This window comes from Lactuca sativa, chromosome 9 (assembly GCF_002870075.4).
Source record: "Lactuca sativa cultivar Salinas chromosome 9, Lsat_Salinas_v11, whole genome shotgun sequence".
NCBI lineage: Eukaryota > Viridiplantae > Streptophyta > Magnoliopsida > Asterales > Asteraceae > Lactuca > Lactuca sativa.
The window spans coordinates 69,334,385-69,353,971 of record NC_056631.2 but is presented as its reverse complement, the minus strand read 5'-3'; the positions used below and the strand labels follow the sequence as shown (position 1 = coordinate 69,353,971).

The 19,587-nt window shown below is 32.7% G+C and overlaps 1 protein-coding gene across 1 annotated transcript; it reads right to left on the bottom strand.

Annotated features, from left to right (window-relative positions):
- Positions 1 to 18,886: 18,886 nt before the first annotated feature.
- On the bottom strand, positions 18,887 to 19,357 carry LOC111901802 (uncharacterized). The gene has a single exon (XM_023897670.1). It carries the CDS (start codon positions 19,355 to 19,357, stop codon positions 18,887 to 18,889), a length of 471 nt encoding a protein of 156 aa, XP_023753438.1.
- Between the last annotated feature and the right edge of the window lie 230 nt (positions 19,358 to 19,587).

Below are 19,587 nucleotides of genomic sequence, written 5' to 3'. Positions count from 1 at the left end.
GGAATATGGTTTCTAGTAGTCGCCATGACGTGGGCAAGGAATGGTCACAACGTGGAAAATCCCAACATCGCGATTGTTTGTCTTTGTATTACCATGACGTGGCCAAGGAATGGTCACGACATGACGATGACTTTGACTAGGTTGCAGTTGACTTTGTGGACCTTTTACCATTGACTTTTGATCAGCTTGACTTAGGGTAAAACTTGGAGGATTTGGGTTACTGATTGAGGATTTATCTGTCTCGGTGTTAGACGGTTTAAGGGATTGATCAGTGAAAGAAGTTAGAGTATTTTTGTGTTTCTCTATTTCTACAATTAATGTAAGTTTCTCACTATTCCATGTATCCCACTGTATATCCTTTGCATGGTAGGATAGAGGTACTGTTAGACTACAAGTATGCTAGTGGTCGAGGGTAAGTTCTTGTTATGCCTTGCAGTGTAGAACACTTGGTGCTTTAGTATGCTATACTAGTAGAGTCTTGACTGTTGATCGTATGATTCTGTTATGAGTTATGTTTTGTTAAGGTCACTGGGATAAGCCATTTATCTAGATTATGTATGAATGACCAACGAAGGACTTAATTAAGAAGTGGTTAATGGCAGGGTAACTAGGAAAGGCTAGTTGCTAATGTTATGGATATGCTAGTAAACGTTATGTGTTTACGTTATATGGTTAGGTTGTAATGATGTCTTCGGGTTCTATGTAGTTTAAGTTGGATAGTATGAGAACTCTTGGTCTAATGCTTGATTGTGATGTTCATGTATGATTGTTTCCTCTCAGATGGGTCATTTGTTCAACTGTCTATCTTATCCGAGAATACATGTGACTTTATGTATGGTATGGAAGACTAGGATCTGGCCCCTGACAATTATATGGAAGACTAGGATCTGACCCCTGGCAGTTGTATGGAAAACCAAAATCTAGCCCCTGACAGTTGTATGGAAGACAACGATATGGCCCTCGACATTGCAAGGGAAGACCATGATTTGGCCAATGGCAAGATGTAACTATAAGACTATGATGTGGCCCATAACATTCGCTCGGGGTTGGAGTAGACCCGTTATTTCACGTATGATTATTATGTATATTTATGTGGATATTAGATTTGGATGGTCGACAATATAGGCGAACACTTTGTGTGGATGCATTTTATGTATGATGGAATATGTGGCATACTCGGGAAATCACTAAGATTTATGCTTACAGTTGTGGATTAAACATTTTATAGGTCGTTCATCATAAGAGCTCCCCGGAACTGTACACATGCATCACATATATTCATTTCCGTGGTTTTGTAAATTTAACTATGATAATGTATGGTTTTCAAAGAATCAAATGTTACTCAATGTTTTTTTGAAGCAAATGTTTAATTGGTTATTTTACTTTATAAATCAAAAATATCTTTGAACATTTTGGGACGTTACATATATGGTGTGTGAAAACTCATTTGTAAGTGTTAGCTCAAAATTACTTGATTAATATGCAACTAGAATGTGTCTTTGACAAAAAAAAGTTGAACAATGAAAAGAAAAAATGTCCATTCTAAAAACGGTTTGATTTAGAATCGGTTTAATTGAATATTTAAGACATGGGATTGAGGAAATGAAGCTATATATTAAGAAAATGAAGCTAGAGATGGAGTAAATGAAGAAAAAATATATCTTGATGCTTTCGCTATGAGGAGAAAGATAAAGGAAATGAAGAAAAAGTGATGTTGATGCTTTGGTTTTATGAAAAGAGATTGAGGAAATTAGACAAAAGGTATCTTGGCTTAGAGTAGGATTTGTTATTGTGATTGCACTGTTTAATTTTCTACTAAAATGAAACTCCCATTATTATGAAATGTTTTCTTATGAAATTTCTGTTATGCCATATATGCCCTTTTAATGAAATGAAAGTCATTTTTTCCTTATGAAATGTGTAGTACGTTATGTATGATATGTTTCTTGTATTTAAATACAATTTGTAATAAAATAAGGCATAAAAAATTTTAATAAAATAAAAAGAATTGTTGGTTTCATTGTAGGAACACAATAAATATGAATCAAGATCTACAAAGGTGTATGTATGCTTTAAGTACTACCAAGCATAAATAAATGCATGGAAAATACTAAACTTTGTCTTTAAACAATATGTGTCACCAAAAATGTTCCGAATAGAATATATGCACACTAAAAGAAAAAACCAAACCTAAATTACTTAGTGATATTAGGGTTATCATGATTGTTGTCAATCCCTTATACCATCCTCCTTAATGTAAGATTTGTGATCCTTCAAGGGTGTGGAATCCTTTTTAGGGCATGTAACTTTCTTTATGTACCCTTTGAATAACATAGGTTGTCATAGGTACCTTGCCTCTGCGACTATTTGTTGGGCTATTTAATGTATTGGGTTAATATTGTTATGTAGTAGAATAACCCCTTTTGTAACAGGTTGCGCCCGTCCACCCACGTATTAATGTCTTTAGAGTTAGACTATTTATAGTGCATGCATGCAACGTTTTTAGGGTTATCAATTGTATTGCCCTATATTTCTTATACAGAGAAGTTAACACAAAACTCTTCTAAGGCTTTGATAATATAATCCTTCGGAACTTTTTGATCAATTGTTCTTCTTATTTTGATTCACCTTTCGGTTAAAGGATCTATCGATTTTAAGGTTATTGTTTCAACAATTGGTATCAGAGGAGGAAATTATGTAAACCATACGCTATTCTTCGGTCGAGTGTAATTAGGGTTTTTTGCTTTTGCTGGACCTATTCTTGTTGTCTTCTTCGTTTTCATTGATTGTAGACGTTGGATCTTGATCCTTATTTTGCCCTAAACTCGATTGTCGTTTTACACATCTGGTTCTTTACAGGTTTTTGTGAATCAACATCATGTAACTAGAAGATACTCATACTGTTTCCTTCAATCTATCTAGCAACATTGGTTCTACTACCAGAATCCATATTATCTTCCCACAAGACTATGAAGTATGGGCCTTACACTTCGAAGACTACGTTCTTGGTCTTGAAGATCATGGCACATTAATTTGGGAAGCTATGACTTAGCAAACGTTCACTCACACTGCCATAAGGAGGGTTATCAAGACTCAAGCAGAATATAATACTCTTCTTATTGATGTTAAAGATGTTCATCAAGACAAAAAGACAAGTTGTTAAGTAATGTCAAGACGATAAGGATAATTAGATTCTCTTTTCCTCCAGACACTTTTCGTCTGGTAAGTGCTTGTGATACAGCGAAGGAGATATGATCTATATCAAAAGAACTCTAATCAAGCAATGCAGATCTGGAACATTTTGTACAAACTTTGATGTTGTTGGAGTTTGGTGATTTTGTTCAAAATCCAAAAGAGACATTAGATCAAACCTTCAATCGTTTTAATCATCTCTTGAGCAAGATTTTAAAACATAAGATTAGGCGTGAACCGATAGAGCAATAAGTAACGTTTATGAATGTTTTGAGGCCTGAATGGAAGGCAGTTGTTTCAAGTAAAAGCTCATGAACAGTTTAAGAATTATACTTTGGTGAAGCTGGTGGGAATTCTTTGGTCCCACGAATCTGAAGTAACGAACAACGGGAAGATTGTATCTAGCATGGGTTCGTTAGCCCGAGTTGCGAAGGGTAAGAAGGTTGTAGAAGAGGACTCCGAGTCTGATATTTCGGACTGTGAACTCTCAAAGGAAGTCTTTGCTCTGATGGTTTCTAATCCCAAAAGGTTTTCCAAAAAGAAATTTGGACGTTTCAGGAACAGGAACTAGCCGGGAAATCACAATTCAGATAAGGCAAGGGATGATAGCTTCAAAAACTCCCAAAAAGATGAGGAGAAGAAGAGAAGAAACTACTTGAAGATTTAGGTTACGACTGCAACTACTGTCATGGCAAGAATCACTTTGCCAAAGAATGCATGCTGAGGAGAATGAGTGAGAAGAAGGAAGAAGAGAAGGATAAAGCTTACTATCTCCAAAAGATAGAAGAGTTTAGAAAGAAAAAGAGTGTTGATAGTTCTAAGCCTGCTTTGATTGTGTAGGAGGATGTTGATGAGTTTGGATGTGTTGAAGTCTGGTCAATAGATTCGGAAGATGAAGAAGTTCGCAAGACCACACATGGTGGATGTTTCGTAGTGAATTCTGAAGTGCCAGAGTACAAGGGAAGATGTTTGATGGTTAGCAACGATGTCTCAGAATAGGGGGGATATGTAACTGATGATAGCCAAGCCTCAGAAAACTGTTTTGCTGCGAGACCTATTTCTGAACAGGCGAGTGAGTGCGAGAAGGTCATCAGCAAGGTACAATCCAGGAAGACCATAGTTATCAGAACTAGACATCTACAAGGGAGAAATTAAAGTTTAGTTGATTTATCTCCTTAATATAACACCCAGATGAAATATTAAGGCTAGGAGCCAACACAAAAATTTACAATTCGGAAGAGGGATGTGGTAATCCAATTGTAAACTATTTGTCGGTAGGTAAATGACGATTTACCAGTTCCACCACGAAAACGAAATTTTTAAACGAATTAGGTTTTAAATGAAACTCTTAGATCTTTTGAGATTCATTGAACTTTTCAACGACATGTTTAATCTCGATTATGCCCTTCAAGTTCGTGACTGGAATACCGAGGATCACTTCCCAAATTCGTGACTGGTAAAGCAAATTTGATTGGAAGATCTACTTTCCAAACTTCCATGGACATTGATATGTGCATATGTAGTCATATATTTCATACACTATCTTAATACTTTTAGCTACAGTTATCCTTATTTTGAGACATAAGGTATTTTTATGTTCAATGACATGTTTAATCTTGATTATGCCCTTCAAGTTCGTGGGGTATTTTGATATGTGCATATGTAGTCATATATTTCATACACTACCTTAATAATTTTAGCTACAATTATGCTTATTTTGGGACATAAGGTATTTTATGTTTGAATATATATTTTTTAGTAGTGACAACATGCTGTGGATGAAAAGGAAGAAAATGTGGAGCTGGAAGTAGGAATGAATGAGCCAAGGCAATCGAACACAAAGAAGGTATGAAGTCTGAAGCCCACGATGTGGCCACTCTATACCATGTTGTGGGAATTGGAAGACTCACGACCATTGAGTTGACTTGGAGAATATAGGATTTAATAGAAGCTCACGATGTGGCACTTATTCCCCATGTCGTTGCAGCCAGCTTTTAGGAAACTATATATATATATATATATATATATATATATATATATATATATATATATATATATATATATAGACATTAGGTTGAATTGAAGAGGTTGGATTGAGGATTAAGCTAAGCATTACGACTGAAAAACCCTTAGAAACCCCTCAGAGGTAAATATTTCGAATTACACACATGCTTTGAAGAGAATTGAAGAAAGGTCATCATTGAATCATTCGATATGCTAGATTTTACCATTTCTTTTCTTGTTAACCTCGATTTATTGTTTGTTTCTGTTTTTTTATGGGCTAATCACCCATACTTCTATTTGGTGAAGATGAACCTAAACTTTATGTGTTGATTTCAATTTATTGGATGATTATTGTTGATTTTACTGGTGTTTGATAATAAAAAATCCTAACATGTATTAGTTCTAGTCTTTGTATGCCTTGATGTGAGTTTAGTGTAGTAGATGATCATCTTATTTGCATGAACTTGTTGTCCTAAAAGTTTATGATCATTAAATTGCTAGAGCTATGATTAATTACATCTTAGATTAGGTAATTAAAGTTGGTAACTTTAACTGTGTTAGAGAGCATAATTAATCTTAATTTTCTCTTGGTTGCTTGAATTGATCATAGGAAAGTAATTATTAGATTTATCATTCATAGTCCAATTCATGCTTATATCGATTTTGTGTTTAACCCGTGCTTGATCATTCCATGGTAATTCATGAATTGGTAAATTTAGGTATTTGATCATATAACTACTAAATTAATGAATTGGTAATCAATATACTCCATCCACTAGAAATCAATCATAGGAGAGGGGAAAATTAGAACTGAACAAAACTACTCTTTAATCTTAAAGTAAAGTTGTTTTCTATGTTTGCTTAGTTGTTACTTTGCTAGTAATTTGAATTAAATTACTAAATTTGCAAAATCAATAATCCCCCCCCCTCCGATTTAAAGTTTGTTTTCTTAGTATAATTAAAAGTAGTTATGTTATTAGTTAAATTTTGTTCCTTATGTTCAACATCCGACTTACCTAAGCTATTCTATAATCTAAGTAGGTATACTGCCTATAGGTGTATAAATTAGTTAAGTTAGTTAGGTTTATAAATTTAAAATTTGATAGGTATTTCTGCACACATCACATAGTTATTTTAATGAACATGATACTAATAAAAGTATCCATTTAAAAAAAGAGAGTAAATGTATACATTGTGTTGTGAGTGTATAGTTACTTTCATGAACATGATACTAATAAAAGTATTTGTTATATAAAACATTAGATGTATACCTTGTATTTTGAGTGTGTAATTACTTTCTTCATACACAATCTTAATACAAGTATTTGTTACTTAAATATTAAATGTATGATGAAGGCTTAATATATGTATTTTATGATAAATATATACCTTGCTAAATATATACCCTGCATTGTGATAGTATTGCATGAACTGAAATTTGCATTTGATGTATATGAAATTTGTTTTTGATGTTAATTACATGTATTGTAATTTTTTCTAGTTATAAACTAGAACTTATTTAACTATATGCTTAGTTCAAAATAAGTTGGAGAGAGAGTAGTCTCATTTTGGGGTAATGTGTGAGATAAGAAACAAAACATAGTATTTCACCTCCTTCATACATCGGACAGGTGTGTCTGAATCAGGCAACTAATGGGTGTGTTTTAAGCATATATCAGAGTAACATGAAAATACTTGACTGCTGTAGACAATCTTGTGAATTATGTTATTAGTATAGAATATCATATTCATAAAATACTCCAAAGTCCAAACAAATCTTGGTTGAATTATGCCTTAACACCAACCAAGGAATCGCTAGGTATCTAGTCACACCGTTTCTCACAATGATTAATCGGATAAGATGATTCTTCTTGATGATCGTTAATTATGTTTGTGAGAATGGATTGTGCTCGATAACTAAGGGTACATCGCCTTATAGATATTTGGGTTGTATTATATATTTGTATTGTTTGGTAATGTTTGTTTTGTTGGATTATTAGATATAATTTATTATCATTATAATATTATAAGATTGAAAATCCAATGTGTCTCGTGAGGTTTCAAACTTTATTTACTAAAAATATATGAAACCCATATATACTAAAATTGCAGGAACTTGATTGGAATGTTGTGTGAATAAAGAACAATTTATAACATTCTTCGAAACTAATAGAGTAAATTACACGAATGGTTCCTATGGTTTGGGGTAATTTGTTTGATTGGTCCCTAACTTATTTTTTTAACTCGAAAAGTCCATACTGTTTGTTTTTGTTACGTGTTTGGTCCCTATTGTTTTTTTTGTTACGCACTTGCTCCCTGTCTTGCCTAAAAAGACTATTATTTAAATAGGAAAAAATGGTGGGACATGTAAAGTAAGGTGAAATGAATGGGGTTGGGTGTGTGTTTATTTAAATAACTTAAAAAATCAACAACAAAATAGTTTTTTTAGGTAAGACAGGGACCAAGTGCGTAACAAAAAAAAACAGTAGGAACCTTCCGAGTTAAAAAAAATAAATTAAGATCAAACTATGTATTTACGTGTAATTTACTCAAATTATGTATTTACGTTGTAACCTATCTTATATATTAACTATGACATCTGTAGTGTTTTCTTATTTTAAACACTTTGGTATGCAATACAATATGATATTAAAAAATATTAATAAAAGTTCTTTTATTCTAAAAAATAAATGATGTCATGATAACAGTAGATACAAAGAATACTCCAAATATGGTTTAAAACAAAATTGAACTGTAATTTTTAAATTATGTCAATTTTAGAGCAGACACATTTTACACAATCAAGTTCTATTTTGTTTTAGTTAAGTAACCATAATATATATATATATATATATATATATATATATATATATATATATATATATATATATATATATATATATATATATATATATATATAAAAGTTGAATGTATTTTTGACAATCTTTATAAATTTAAAATCAAAATGTAAAATAGTAATATTTTCTTGGAGTAAAAATAAAATAGTATATAAATGAAATAATATGTAACTTATTTTTCACTCCAAAATAAATAAAGTAAACAAATAAAGATGGGTCAATTTGTATTTTAGTTATTCGATTCTAAACAAAGCTTCTCTAACTATATAACACAAAATTAATGATTGGTTAACCTCAAAATTTCATCGACCTTTAAAATGGTGTTTTTTAGAGCCATTTATACATGGTCTTCAAATTTGATGTTAAAAAGAAAAGACAAAAATGGTGTTAAGTTTAAAAGTTTGTTGGAAGATTCATGTCCTGCAAAACCCAAAAACAATGATAAATGAAAGATGATTAGAGTTGCACTTAAGAAGTTGATGGTAATTTCAATATAAAGCTAACGAAAATAGTTAGTTTTACAGAATCCTTATCCCATTTTCCTTATTTTTGTGGGTTTTTTCTTAAAACTACATAGGTAATTTACTTCACAAGTTGTTGAATATTAAATAACCTTTATTTCTTTACATAGATACAGTGAGCTGATAAATGGAAGGTAGGTTGTACTCGATGCCTCTTATGACTATACTTAGCGCTTTAAAGATTGTACGATCTTCTAAGAAAAGCATCCATCATGCCGTCGCTTTCTAGTGGTGTTGTAGCCTCCGGTCGCCGTCTAAACGATTGATGCAAGTAAAAAGGTGATGGGGTTCTTCAGTGCTTTGTTTCCCCCACTTAAAGCTCACCATTCATACTTTATAATTTACTTGTACGTTCTGTTTTTATATTTCTTCTTTTGCCCTTTTGCTGTTGTTGTACTCAACATTTTGCATACAGACATATATGTACATGTGTTATATAATGTACGAATAGGTTTACTCATAAAGATAGAAAGGATCAGTATCTATTTCATGTGTTTAAATTTTGTAGAGTATTATATTATAATTATAGGAGAGGAGGGGGAATAGCGATCACGGGTGTCATATGACGAACGTCATCTCTTCACTCTAATACCTCAGTCTAAACAAATGCTATGTGGGTCCTCTGCCTTTGACTTTATATATATATATATATATATATATATATATATATATATATATATATATATATATATATATATATATATATATATATATATATATATCATGCGAAAATACAAAAAATTTGCGAAAACACGAAAACAATGAAAACCTAAGAGATTGCGTCAACTCAACCTTATATTTTGAACAAAAATTCATCCAAACTTTGAACTACATGATATAATCGATCAAACATGAGAAATTGTTTCATATTAACAAATAATGTTTTTTGACATTTTTATTACGAAAACTTGAATTTAAAAATGGTTAACGACGTGAAAAAAAAACTGTTATTAAAAGTTAAAACCACCTTTAAATCTATATTACTATAACATCCTCTAATATAAACTTATTATTTTTAATTTATAGCTAATAAATTTAATATATATATATATATATATATATATATATATATATATATATATATATATATATATATATATATATATATATATATATATATATATATATATATATAATCCGGTTCAGGTGACGACTCGAAAATTGGTGATGACTGCAAGTACAAGTTTCCACCACCCATTTTATCAATGACACAAACGTCAAACTCAAATATGTGGTTGTGGTTTACTCACATGCAACACACGTCTATGGTAACTAATACGGACTCGAGGATTTAATCAAATGCGAGGACCGTCCGTTGAACGTCATTTAAGTGAGTTTTATTAATTATTATCATGTGCTTTTTCTTTTTTTTTCTTTTTTTAATAAAAAATTTTAAACAGATATATGTTCGGTTTTAAATTTTTAAATTTTTTTCATTTTTTATTTTTTATTTTTTGTTTTTTAAATATATTTACTACATACTTGAAGGTACAAATGTTTTTTTAAACTCAATATCGATTTGAGTTTTTAATGTTTAACAATTATAAAATTTTAAATAAGAAAAAAATCAATTATCATAATATTTTCAGTTAATATTTTTTATTATTTTTGGACTATAAAATTCTTGAATCAAATTATTCTGAATTGTAGTATTTTTAATCAAATCATTTTTGAATCATATGATTTTGATAATATAATCAATTAAATATAATTTTTGTTCAAAAAAAATTATGAATCATTATATTTTTTGAATTATAAAAGATATAATTAAGGATTATGAAATATTTAAGTCTAAATATTTTTAGATCATAACAAATTAATAATCATAAACAAGTTGAAGCAAAAGTTTTTTTATTCATAAATATTTTAAATCATCAAATTTTAGATCATATTATGCTCAATTTTTTTTAAAACTTAATATTTATTAAAATTAAAAATAAATACTTCAAAAATATTTTTCAAAATTTATTTTTACAAAGTCACTATTATATTGAGTAGAACTATCCATCAAAATTTTATGATTTTTTGTGAATTTTTTTTCTGCATTTTCTTTATAAAAAAATAAAAAATATATTTTATTTTTCAAATTTTCATGATTGTGGTCATTTTGAATAATATTAAATTTTTAGCACTTTGTTTTTTTTTCAAAAAAAAAAAGTTATGACCAAAAAACGAAATGGTGGAAAAAATCACCAATTGAGGGCTTTAGATGTGACAAAGAGAGAAAAGAGGAGAAAGGGTGGAAATTATATATATATATATATATATATATATATATATATATATATATATATATATATATATATATATATATATATATATATATATATATATATATATATATATATATATATAGATAGAGAGAGAGAGAGAGAGATACGGTTCAATTGAAGCAAAAAAATATTGAGAATAGGGGAATCATTCTCAACCAATCATTTAATGAGAACTAAAAAAACACACGGTGGCAAACTTGTAAATAATCCAAAACACTAAACCGTTCTGGGCACTTCTGTAATTTTATCGAACATCAAATCTCGACAGCAAAATCATCATTCCCCTCTTCGAATTCGTCATTGTTTCCATAACACGAAACCCTTTGCAGCAGGATTCAATCAACGTTTTCGATAAATCAATCTCGCGAAGAACAAAACGAACATAATGTCTTCCGGCGAAAACCTAAATGAAACCCAATTCGTCATTGTTGACTATGAAAGGTAATCATCGGCGTTTTTTTCATCTATTTTTAACGATTTGTAATCATTTCTAAACTTATCACTTAATTACTTCAACTTTTTTGTAATCGTCGTTCATTATTGGTTGATTTAAAACTAAAAAATTTTGTATTTACATTGTTCATTCTTCCAGCTAGGTTGTTACTTCAAATTTTGTAATCATCCTTCATTTATCTTCTACTCACTAATGAATGAAGCTAAAAAGATTGACATTTCTGATAAAGACCCAACAACAATAAGAAAAACATGTTCCATGCAGAAAAATGACAAAGGTATAAAATTTTGATCATATATGTTATATTCATTTATAAATAATTTGTATATCCCTGCTATAATTTTCTTCTATTAACATATGAATACTTCAAATCTGAATATGTTTTATCTTAAAAAAACTATTGAATTCCTATATATTCATATATGAATAAATATATATGGCTTAGTTTTGTATATATTCACTAGTAAACAAAACATATCAAAAAGCTAATCATATATGAATGTAAACGTTATTCATATGTTTATCTAGTTTTCTTTTGGAATGTTTTTCTTCTGAAATTGGTGATTGATCTTCAGTATCTACATATATGAATATATATATATATATATATATATATATATATATATATATATATATATATATATATATATATATATATACACACTCATTTGTGAATAGAAAATATGAATATATATCTATTCAATTATCCACTAAAGGTGGGATTTTATATTCTTCAAAATTTTGATGTGAAAGAATGGTGATAGATGTTGAAGGAAATGAACTGAAAGTAACAGCACAGTTTGTTCATGACATGTTTGGCGTTCTAACTGGTGGAACAATACTTACATAACTGGATCAATGGCCTAAAGATGATACTAGTTATGATGAATGGAAGCAACACTTTAAAGAATGAGCAATCATCCGACTGAATGTAATCAAAAAAGTTATTTTTTGTATAACAGAAGCTTATCTTAATTAAAAAAAAACAGATACCAGCAACATAGACTGGTGCAACTATCTTTTAGAGTGTCTCGTTAGAACAAAGAACTCATACATACCATACTCGGATAACAACTACTTTGTTGGACCTTCAGCTTTCTTGGTGGTAAGTTATTTATAACTGAATATATTATAATGTTTATATTTACTTTAATAATATTAACTATTCATAACCAAATAGCACATATTCATATATATGAAGAATTCACATGTAATGCTTTGCATTACTTATTCATATATGAATATATTAAAAATACTATATGTTGTAAAAATTCATTTATTAATATCAATTAATCATAATTTATCTACAGTTGTTCTATGTTGATAAAATCCACTCAGAAGCTCTAACACTAACACGTAAACGTCCAACAATTTGTTATTGGAGTTCAGAGAAGATTAGATATCGAGAGACATTTGAACACTCAATAGGTAGATTTGGCCCTGGCGAATTAAATGAAGATTTTTTTAATGGATAAGATGAAGGAGATAAAGATATGGAAGACAGTAATTATTCTGAATATGTTAATCATATATGATTACACTAATTTATTATATTAATTTCTAATCATACTTCTTTTTATTACATAGACATCTGAATCAAAATTATCTAAAATGTTTGATAGTTTTCAGAGGATTAAGGAAAAGGTGAATTCAAAGTTGAATGATGCAATAACAAAGTTCCCTAAAAAGGAAAGTTTTAGGTTGCGTTTAGTTACGGAAAAACAATTTTCATTTTCCGTTTTTTGTTTCCCTTTTGGATTTTCGTTTTCCGTTTTCATTTTTCATTGAAAAATTTAGAAAACGTGTTTAGTTAAACTTATTCATTTTTCATTTTCAGTTTTATAAAATTAGAAAACGTGTTTAGATGTGTGTTTTTCTATCGATTTTCGTTTTTAAAACGGTAGCGGTGGTAGGGTGTGGGTGGGGGGCGGTGACGGTAGCGGGTCGGCAGCGGTGGTGGTGATGACAGGCGATGGTGGTGGCGGCGGAAATTGTGTTAGTGGTGGTGATGGCGGCGACAGCGGTGGTGGTGGTGCTAGTGATGGGTTAGTGGTGGTGGTGGTGGTGATGGTGATGGTAGGTCGGTGATTATGGTGGTGGTGGTGGGTGGGTGGGTGGGGGTGCGAGTGTGTGTTTGTATGTGTGTATGTGTGTGTTTGTAGGGGTAGGTGTGGGTTTTTGTGTGTGTGGGTGTGTGTCTGTGAGGGTGGGGGTGGGGTAGATGTGGGTTTGTGTGTGTGGGTGTGTGTGTCTATGAGGGTGGGGGTAGGTGTGGGTTTGTGTGTGTGTGGGTGTGGGTGGGTATGTGTGTGAGTGTGTTTGTGTGTGTGGGGGTGCATTGGTGGGTATGTATGTGAGTGTGTGTGTTTGTGGGTGGGTGTGTCGGTGGGTATGTATGTATGTGTGTGTGTGGGTGGGTGGGTATGTATGCGTGTGTGTGTGTGTGTTTGTGGGTTGGTGTGTGTGTGTGTGTAGGTGGGTGGGTGTGTGGGGGGTGGGGATGTTAAGGTAGGGGTAGGTAGAGGTGGATGGGGTGGGAGTGGGTGTCTGTTTATATTTTAGAAAAAATTTGGAAAAGAAAAATGTGGAAAACAATGATTATCAGTTTTCCAAAAATTTCCAACCTCTTTGTAATTTTAGAAAACGGAAAATTTTCATTTTCCGTGAAAAATTTAGAAAAATAGACGAACTAAACGCATTTTCAAAATTCTCATTTTTCTTGGAAATTTTTTTCGGAAAACGGCCCATTTTTCCGCAACTAAACACACCCTTAGGAATTAAAAAAAAAGATCATGAATGTAATTGTTGAATAAAAAACTGAAAGCACAATTTTTTTTAAATTTCCAAGTATCGAAATTGGTCTTAAAGGTATCAATTTGACACCAGTAATGGGTCAAAAAACAAATGATAAAAAAGGGAAAGAAGATAAAGAGGGAAATAGTGAAGAAGACAATGATAATGATGGAAGTCTACCGAAAGTATATTATTTGCTTGATGGAAACGAAGCACGTAATGAAGGAATAAAGAATAATGGAGATAACAATAAAAAAGGTGAAACTAAAGTAAAAGAGAAAAATAGAGAGATGAATGGAAACGAGAATCATGAAGACAAAACGATGATGAGACTAAAGAAACAAATAATCATGGAGAGACTAGTCAACAAGATGAAACAAATCAAAATTTGTTGGATAAAGTTGTTGAAAACATTGTGGATAATGTCCTTGGAATTGGATTTTTCAAGTTTAAATAGTCAAGAAGATGAAATCTAGAATGACCCTAAAATGAAAACTATTTCGAATAATATTGATATAGATAAATTTTGACTTATTTTTATCTTATAAAAAATATTAATACACAATAACAAACTTTTTTTTATTAAATTTTGACCTGGGTCGCCAATGACTAGAAGTAAAGTAATACTCTGATCAGTCAAGTTAATGATTTCAGTGACTCTCCTGTAGAACACGGAAGAGATGGAGAGAATACTTCACGTATCTTTTATTCATTATTGTAACAACTTAATTGAAACACTGAAAGAAAGAAATATATATATAGAAAAAAAAAGGGACCGGCCCTAACCCTAAAACACCAGAATTACACAATTATCCCTCCAGATTAAATAAAGAAATAAATAAGAAAAAATAACTAAATCTTCACTCCCCCTCAAGTTGGATATGGATATCAATCATATCCAACTCGCTCTTCATATTTTCGAATTTATTCTTTGGAAGGGCCTTTGTGAGAATATCATCAATTTGGAAGTCTGATGGAACATAGGACAACTCCAGAATTCCAGATTCTAATTTTTCTTTAATGAAATGACGATCAATCTCTACATGTTTTGTGCGATCATGATGAACAAGGTTTCTTGCAATTTCAATTGAAGCTTTATTGTCACAAAATAGAGTCATTTTCTTAAGACTCTCAAGTTTTAGTTCCTTCAACATTCTTTTTAACCATATTCCTTCACAGATTCCTTGACACATTGCTCGAAATTCAACCTCAGCACTGCTTCTAGCCACCACAGACTGCTTCTTACTTCTCCAAGTCACCGGATTGCCCCACACAAACGTGCAATAGCCTGAAGTTGATCATCATCTACACAAAATCCTCCCCAATCAGCATCTGTATAAATGTTTACTCCCCACTCACTGGTCTTTTTAAACAATAATCCATATCCAGGATTTTTTTTTCAAGTAGTGGAGAATCTGAAAAACAGCTTTCATGTGCCTTGTTGTAGGGGCATTCATGAACCTGCTTACCATACCTACAGCAAACCCGATGTCCGGTCTTGTGTGTGCAAGATAGATTAATTTTCCCACTAGTCTTTGGTATCTTCCTTTGTCTACCTGCTCATCTTCGCTTTCTGTTCGGAATTTAATTCCCGGTTCCATTGGTACACTTGTTGGTTTGCACCCCAATAAACCAGTTTCTTCCAAGAGATCGAGAGTGTACTTTCTTTGGGATACAGAAATGCCCTTTCTTGATCTTGCAATTTCCATACCAAGAAAGTATTTAAGTTGTCCAAGATCTTTTATTTCAAATTCTCTTCCTAATATGAGTTTCAGTTCCTTAATTTCCTCTAAGTAGTCTCCAGTTATAATGATATCATCTACGTAAACAATTATTATTGCAACCCGTTCATTACGGGAGTGTTTGGTGAACATCGTATGATCGGTTTGCCCCTGAATGAATCCATATCGTTTCACCACTAGGGTTAACTTTTCAAACCATGCTCGAGGCGACTGCTTCAGGCCGTACAGGAATTTTCTAAGCCTGCACACCATTCCTTTGTTCTCTGGGGACTCGAGTCCCGGTGGAACATCCATGTAGACTTCTTCTTCTAGCACCCCATTTAAGAACGCGTTTTTCATGTCAAGTTGATGTAACGGCCAATCAAGATTTACAGCAAGAAAGAGTAATACACGAATGGAGTTTAGTTTTGCCACAAGAGCAAACGTTTCTGCATAGTCAATCCCGTAAGATTGTGCAAACCCCTTAGCGACTAGTCTTGCTTTAAATTGACTTACACTTCCATCGGAGTTGTACTTGACAACAAACACCCACTTACACCCCACAGTCTTTTTTCCTGGTGGAAGGTTAGTGTACTCCCAAGTTTTGCTTTTCTGAAAGGCATTTACTTCTTCATTCACTGCATTTGCCCATTCCCTTTTTGAAATAGCTTCTTGAAAGTTTCTAGGAACCTGAATTTTTGAAACTGAAAGAGCAAAAGCTTTGTATTTGGGTGAGAGTTTGTCATATGAAACGAAGTTACTAATTGGGTGCATAGTACAACTTCTCTTCCCTTTTCGTAAGGCAATTGGAATATCTAGATCAGCTGACCCATCAGGGGAAATATAAGAAGTCGAATCTTTAGGTTGAGTATTACCTGTTGAATCTGGGCCAGATTCATGGTTGTATGCTTCAGTATTGACTTGCTCTACCACTTTGGCTTGCTGTCTCGGCCGTCGGGTATAGACTATGTAGTCTTTTTTAGCACCATTATTTAAGGTTTCATCTGTTAATGAAGTTGGGACAAATTCCGGAATACTTGGATTTGACTGGTTGGTATCGACTTCAACCGAACTTGGTAATGGGTCGGGAATATCCATGTGTGGGATCGACTCGGAAGGGAATAAGGTGGGATAGTCCAAAAACTGATACTCCCCACATTTCTCCCCCTGAATATCGGTTTTGGAATAATAAGGTTTATCTTCAAAGAATGTGACATCCATGGAATGATATAATTATTTAGTGGAAGTAGAGTAGCACTTGTAACCACGCTGGTTTGGGGAATATCCTAGAAAGACACATTTGAATGATCTAGGATCAAGCTTGCTATGATTTGGCTGATGATTATGAACAAATGAGGTGCAACCAAATATTTTAAGTTCCACCTTAGATATAATTCGAATGTGGGGAAAGCTAGATTGAAGAGATTGGTGTGGAGTATTGAAAGAAATGACTCGAGAAGGCATCCTATTAATAAGGTACGCAGCAGTTAAAACTTCTTCACCCCAGAAATAGTTTGGAACTGAACTAGATAATAGTAGCGAACGAGTTACCTCTAGTAGATGTCTATTTTTCCTTTCCGCGACCCCATTTTGTTGGGGAGTGTCAACACAAGATGTGAGATGAATTATTCCTTGTTGAGTAAGATAGTTGTTTTACTCGGAATGAAAGTATTCTTTTGCATTATCAGATTTGAGCACTTGAAGTTTTGTTGCGAATTGGTTTTGGACCATTTCATGAAAACGCTGGAAGATCGACCCAACTTCATATTTTTCTTTCATTAGAAAGACCCAAGTAACACGAGTATGGTCATCGATAAAAGTAACAAACCATCTCGCACCCGAGATATTTTTTACTCTGGCGGGACCCCAAACATCACTGTGGATTAAATAGAATGGATGAGAGGGTTTATACGGGAGTGGAGAATTAGAATGTCTAAAATGTTTGGATATTTGACAAACTTCACAGTTGTAAGTTGGATTTTTATTCACTAAATGAGGAAATAATTTTTTTAAATAATAAAAGTTTGGATGACCCAACCTATGATGCAATAACATCACATTATTTTGACTAGAAACATGAAACAAAGATGAAACTAGATGTTTTCTTGTCTTCACAACTTCAATGTGGTAGAGCTCATCACAAACTTTAGCACTACCAATCATCTTCCCCGAACTCAAGTCCTGAAACATACATACAGATGGGGTTAAGATGGTAATGCAGTTTAAATCCCTCATCAGTTTAATAGGGGCTAGCAAATTGAAATCGAGAGAAGGGACATATAACACATATTTTAGTGTTATATTTTAGGATTTGACAACTGTACCAATGCCTCCTACTTTTGCGTCTTCTCCTGTAGCAACGCGTATGGTTCTGCCATTAGATACCAGTTGGAATTCAGCGAATACACTCCGTTCGCCTATCATGTGATCAGTAGCACCACAGTCAACCACCCAAGGTTTTTTTCACCTGTACTTGTCATGAATGCGGATGATATCCCACCTTGCTGAGCAACAGTGGCAACTTCTTTGTCTTCACGGGGTGTAATTTGCAACATCTTCCTAAGAGCTTCAATTTGATCCTTGCTAAAAATCTCCTGGTTGTCACTAGTTGTTGCATTTGCACGAGGTTTCCAGTCAGATGGTTTTCCATGAATTTTCCAACAAGTTTTCGTGGTATGACCAGGTCGTTTACAATGATCACACCAAGGTCGACCATTCCTTTTCTGATATATTCCTGCAATCACTGGAGATTTCATACCGGATGAAGCACGCGTTGCAAGAGCTGAGACCTCATTTGCGATGTTGCTAGCATTTCCCAGCATAACCTTTCTTCGACTTTCTTCTCGCCTGACTTCTGAGAACACTCCTCTGATGTTGGGCATAGGTTTAGTACCCAAAATTCTTCTACGGACTTCATCAAGTTCTTAGTTAAGCCCAAGAAGGAATTTATAAATTCTTTCTGTTTCAACCAGTCGCTTGTACTGTTTTCCATCTGTTGGGCAGCTCCAAGTTATAGCATCAAGGACATCGAGTTGTTGCCAATATCGGTTAAGTGCTGTGAAATAACTTGTTACAGTTGACTCTCCCTGACGAGATCATGGAGAAGCCCTTTGATTTCAAATAATGCAGAAGTGTTGTCTTGGTTTGAAAACGTATCACGAGCCGCTTCCCAAATTTCTGATGTAGTTTTGTAAAACATAAATTGTTCACCTATTTCAGGAGTCATAGAATTTAGGAGCCACGACATAACCATGTTGTTTTCTGCTTTCCACTTTTTGTAGGTAGGGCTTTTATCATCGGGTTGAACAAGATTAATAGACAAGTAGTCTTCTTTACCCTTTCCTCCAATGAAGATTGAAATAGAGTGAGACCAAAGATTATAGTTTTGACCATTCAGTTTATATGCAGTGGGTAAAGTGATGTAATCGGGATTGATAGTTTGTGGAGCTTGAGGTCGGTTTTCATTTGAAGAGCCAGAACTAACATCTTCACTGACAAAAGCAGAAGATATATTCCCAAATCTGATAGAATTATTAGTCATGATGACCAAATAGAGAGATAATATTTCCACAGTAGATGCAGAAAGAACAGAAAAAAAAAACTGATTTTGAATAAATCGACCAGAGGATGGATTGATACTTGAGTTTCAGAGAGAAAAAAAAAACTTAACTGGTTGGTTGATGAACAGTTGATTAGAGCATGATCGAGCTTCGCTCTGATACCATAATGATTTCAGTGACTCTGCTGTAGAACACGGAAGAGATGGAGAGA

Bases quoted from the DNA above. Each gene is read 5' to 3' on its own strand.
- LOC111901802 (XM_023897670.1), bottom strand. From the start codon at position 19,357: ATGACTAATAATTCTATCAGATTTGGGAATATATCTTCTGCTTTTGTC.